Source organism: Rhincodon typus, chromosome 1 (genome assembly GCF_021869965.1).
Source record: "Rhincodon typus isolate 14 chromosome 1, sRhiTyp1.1, whole genome shotgun sequence".
NCBI lineage: Eukaryota > Metazoa > Chordata > Chondrichthyes > Orectolobiformes > Rhincodontidae > Rhincodon > Rhincodon typus.
This window is the reverse complement of record NC_063332.1, coordinates 175322232-175327420: the sequence shown is the minus strand read 5'-3', so window position 1 is coordinate 175327420 and position 5189 is coordinate 175322232. Positions and strand designations below refer to the sequence as shown.

Genomic DNA, 5189 nt, shown 5'->3' with positions numbered 1-5189 from the left:
TCTGATCCTGCCTGGCCTGCTGTGTTCCTCCAGCTCCACACTGTGTTATCTCATTTCCCTCTGAATTTAGTCATTTTTGTATTCATTTTGCATCTCTAGTTGGACACAAAGAAGCCTCACTGAGGTTGACTACAGTGGAATTATTTTGAGAATGTTGGGTTCCTCCAGGTTTTCCTTCCTGTGGAGAGTTAACTCCAGCAGGTTTGGGAATATATCAGGAGATTGCTGGAAATAAATATTCCCCTTTCTTGGAAATCCCTATTTCCAGTCAAAAGGGCATTCGACTGCCTGTGAGGATTGCTCTCCTGATTGGAAAGTTGCCATGGTCTTCCCTCATGGCCTGCCCAAGACATTGCTCATGTTACCAACTCTGATCACACGTATTCCCAGACGATCAATCACATGACCTGATGCCCTGCCAACACACTCCAACCATTGGCCACTCAACATGTCAATCATCATGATGTCCCACCTTCCCACAGTCAATCCAAAGCCAAACATTTTTAACCAATTGGATGATTCTGTGATCTCTAAAACATGTTTCCAATCCCTTGATCTCCAATATTTTGGGAACTGAGACAGAAATGTTCAATGAGAAAAGAAATTCCTTGCCCCTGTAAATTTTCTGAGGTTTGTTTTGCTCACCACAGTGTCCTGGAAATGAATGTTCCAATCATGGACACACCCAGACAGGAGAGCTGGCCTCTCAGGCTAACAACCAGGCAATGCAAGGTGAAAATTAGCCAGGTACCAGAAAACTGCAAGGGGATGGATTGAGGTTAGAGAACGCATGCTCATCATTTCAACCTGAGGACAAGGGGCAGTCAGAATTTCCCAGTTCAATCATCAGGGAATTGTTACTTCTTTTCAAAAATGAAAACTTAATTTAGAGAATCCTGAATCCTGCAGTTGCTACAGACCAGTAGGTAGTTCGTGAGCAGCTCTGGTGTGAGCTCAGAAGCAACAGGCCAACAACAGCCCTATATTGGAATAATTTCTGAAAGAGTTTGGACACTTTACTGGCATGTCCAAAGGGGTCTAATACCCATTTCAGGAACTAAATGCAGTACCAAGATGGCAGATAGCACACAGAATGGAATATATGTGTCTACAGCCATCTTGCACCCATGTCCCAGGAGTATCTCCAATGCATTTCTTGGCCAGTTTTTGCAGGTCATTTTTGAGGAACCAACTGGGATCCTTTAAATTACCTTCTCATGACAACTTCCAAACTTTCCATTCAAAATGACATTAAAAATAAAGCAAGGAGAAAAGATTCAGGGAAATGTTTTACATGTTGAAAGAAAAATATCACAAGAGCTTGACATTTCTCAACCAGGATACTCATCATGAAGAAATTCGAAAGTCTGGAAGTTTCAGACTACATCTGAAAGTAAGTTTAAACTCAAGAGTGTAAATGCGTGATTTGATTTCAAAAATTCTATTCCACAGAGGTCAATTTGTGGATTTGACAAATCCATTTAAAATTAACTAAATGCAGATATAATTCACTTTTCAACTAGTGTTAAGAAACTCACAAAGTCTAATTTCTCATTTAAATAAGCACAGTAGTTTAACTTACATTTTTAAACTACATTTCCATTCTCTGTTCTCAGTTTTTGTTTCTCTTCACTCAATATGTCATGCTCTGTCTGCATTTTTCTCCGAATTCTGAAAAAGAAAGATGTTATTAGAAATTAGAAGTCACTGGGTATATTCAAGAAAGAGATAGATACATTTGGTGGCTCAATGGTTAGCACTGCTGCCTCACAGCACCAGGTTTGATTCCACCTTCAGGTGACTGTCTGTGTGGAGTTCGCACATTTTCCCCGTGTCTCTGTGGGTTTCCTCCGGTTTCCATCCACAGCCCAAAGATGTGCAGGTTAGGGTGTATTGGCCATGCTAAATTGCCTACTGTGTCCAGGGATGTGCAGGCTAGGTGGGTTAGCCATGGGGAAATACAGGGTCCCAGGGATCGGTCTGGGTAGGATGATCTTTGGAGGGGTGGTGTGGGCCGAATGGCTTGCTAACACACTGTAGGGATTCTATGACATTTGTAGATTTTATGGGCATCAAGGCATATGGGGAGAAAACAGGAATGTACCATTGAGATAGAGGATCAGACTGAATGAGGAAGCAGGCTCAAAGGGCAGAAGAGCCTGCTCCTAGCTTCTATAAATGCAGTGATGAATACAAAAGAGGTATTTAACCCACGAGAGAGAATGGAATGAGAAGGTACATTGATAGGCTGAAATCGAGGTTCGTGTAGAGTGTAATATAACATGGATCTTTTAAAAAATGGAGTATTTATGTAGATACTTGGTCACACACTGGTCACTGTATTGTTTGCAACTAAACCTCCCTCCCAACTATAATCTGATATGTAGTGAACCAGGCAAGTTTTATTTCCTTCAGATATTCATATGCAGAAAGTTTGCCAGCATCAAAAGGTGTTAATAGTCAAAAGAACAGACTCAGTGATAGGCTACACCACTTGGAGGAACCACACCTCATTTTCCACTTAGCAATTTTACAGCCTGTAGGACCCAATATGGAGTTCCATCACTTCAGACCATGACCCCTGGCTTCCATTTCTCTTACATACTCCGCCCGCCCCTGGCCATGCCTTATTAGCCTCAGCTCCTTTCCAGGCCCTTACTGTTCTGAAGCAGAGTCACCAGACCTGAAACATTAACTCTCTCCACAGTTCCTGCCAGACCTGCTGAGTTTCTCCAGCATTCTCTGTGCTTGTTTCAGATTTCCAGCATCCTCAGTGTTTTGCTTTTACATGTATAAAGTGAGCATTTAGTTATAATTAGCCATGTAGTGATAGTAGCCATTAATCAATTCTATTAACATCAGTTTCAAAGTTATCACTTGCCGCATTGTTTCCAATGCTCTCTATTATTAAGAAATAGTTGTGTTCACTCACATGTTACCACATAGTTAAGCTTGATTGAGTACAAGTAAATAGTGCCTCATTGAAGATTAATTTGTGTGCCTAAATCTTGTGAAGCCCCTCTAATTCAAACAATCCCTACAACATAAGGCAGGCCATTTGGTCTGTCGAGTCCACACACAGCCCCTCTGGAGAATACCCGACCCAGCCCCAGCTCCAGCCCCATTCCCCTACCCTATCCCTGTAACCCTGCATGGGTAACCCCCCCTCCACATGGTTAACCCATCTAGCCTGCACATGCCTGGACACTATGGGTAATTTAGCATGGCCAATCCACCCTAACCTGCACATCTTTGGACTGTGGGAGGAAACTAGAGCACCTGAAGGAAACACACACAGACACAGGGAGAATGTGCAAACCCCACACAGACAGTCACCCGAGGGTAGAATTGAACCTGGGTCCCTGGCGCTGTGAGGCAGCAGTGCTAACCACTGTGCCACCATGCCACTTAAATTGGTTACATTTTGTACCAGGGACACTGAAACGAGTATGATATAGCTCAATGCTGGTGCCACTGGGTAAACGGTCATTAAATGAAGACAAATTTTTGTTGATTATGGAAATAAGGCATTGTAGCAGCTGTGGCATATAGTAGGGTAATTGCATTGACACCAAAACGATTATTATAAGCAATGGAAACCATAGATGCCAACAGACAATTTCTGACACCCAAGATGATCCTCTCGAGCCATACTCACCGCATTGTTGCTACAATAGTCACAGCAGCTACAACAAAGACAAGTAGCATCCCCACTGCTACCACCAAGACAACTGAGAGACTATTAATCCGCTCCTTGGTTGTTCCAGTATACAATATCTTTATCCCACAGCGTTCATTTTGGTATCCAGGAAGGCATCTAAATGTGAATAGAATTTTAAAAGTTAATAACAAAATGAATAAAGCTTCGAGTAGAATACCCTACAGCTGCGGTGAAATATTATATTTACAACTACACTGTAACTAAATCTAGAGCCTTATGTACAGTTCTAGTCTCCATATCTGTAAAAAAAAAACAGCTGTTGGGGCATTGGAGAAGCTACATAAAATATTTGAGGATGGTAGTAGACTGAGAAGGTATAATTATCAGGAAAGTCTGAACATACAAGTTTATGCTGTTTCTCTCTTCTCATGACCCAATGGTAGGATTTAAGGGCAGCACAGTGGCTCAGTGATTAGCACTGCTGCCTCACAGCACCAGGGACCCAAGTCTGATCCCACCCTCGGGCAACTGTCTGTGTGGAGTTTGCGCATTCTCCCCGTGTCTGCGTGGGTTTCCTCCCACAGTCCAAAGATGTGCAGGTTAGGTGGATTGGCCAGAAATTGCCCCATAGTGTCCAACGATGTGCAGACTAGGTGGATTGGCCATTGGAAGTACAGGGTTACTGGGATAGAGTAGGGCCTGGGCTAGGATGTTCTTCAGAGAGTCCCTGTGGATTCAATGGGCTGAATGGCCTGCTTCTACACTGTAGGGATTCTATGATAACAATTTTTTAAAAAAAGGATTTGATAGGCTAGGCCAAGTCTAATTTCTCTTGAACCGAGTGGCTTGCTAGGCACTTGCTGTGTGCCTGGAGTCACATGTAGGTCAGACAGGGTAAGGGTGGCAGATTTCCCTCCCTGAAGGGCAAAAGTGATGGGTTTTTACAACAATCAACACCTGGTCAAGATTAGACTAGTTTTTCACCCCAGATTTTCTTTCATTGAATTCAAATTCCACCAACTGTGATGGTGGGATTCAAAGCCGTCTCTAAGTCTGGGGTCCTGGATTGCTACTTCAGTGACATTACAAAATGTCACCATATTGAACGGGAGTCAGAGTCTGGAACAATTTGCATGGTTTCAGGAAGAGATATGGCCATTGGGACCACTTGAATAACTTCTTTCAAAGTGGGAAAAATAGCCTCTATATGATTGCAAGAACATAAATATTATAACAATAAGTTTGAAAATCAATTTTGCTGGTTAAGGGGCCCCACAAATAAAGGGAACAGTTGATGTGATAGCCAGCATCCTCCTCCTTTTATAAACAGCCAAATTTAAGATAATATAATGTTCCAAGGATCTAGAGATTTATCAAAAAACATTGACATTTTTGAAAGGATGGTGAAGGAGAAATCCAGACAGAATGCAAAAGCTTGATCAAAGAAGTAAATTTTAAGAAACATCCTGAAAAGGAGAGGCAGAGACAGAGAGAGAGAGACAGACACAGACAGAGACTGAAAGAGACA

At 42.4% G+C, this 5189-nt stretch overlaps 2 protein-coding genes across 2 annotated transcripts in view; one reads left to right on the top strand and one right to left on the bottom strand.

Annotated features, from left to right (window-relative positions):
• Positions 1 to 5189, top strand: part of LOC109922435 (probetacellulin-like) — a 46649-nt gene that overhangs the window by 5018 nt on the left and 36442 nt on the right. The window lies entirely within an intron of this gene.
• LOC125484788 (amphiregulin-like) overlaps positions 1 to 5189 on the bottom strand; it is a 10444-nt gene that overhangs the window by 1603 nt on the left and 3652 nt on the right. The window contains exons 4-5 of the mRNA XM_048604875.1: positions 3659 to 3817; positions 1583 to 1671 (exon numbers count right to left, since the gene is read on the bottom strand). Coding sequence (XP_048460832.1) covers positions 1587 to 1671; positions 3659 to 3817 — 244 coding nt within the window. The 3' untranslated portion in view covers positions 1583 to 1586. The remainder of the gene's footprint in view (positions 1 to 1582; positions 1672 to 3658; positions 3818 to 5189) is intronic.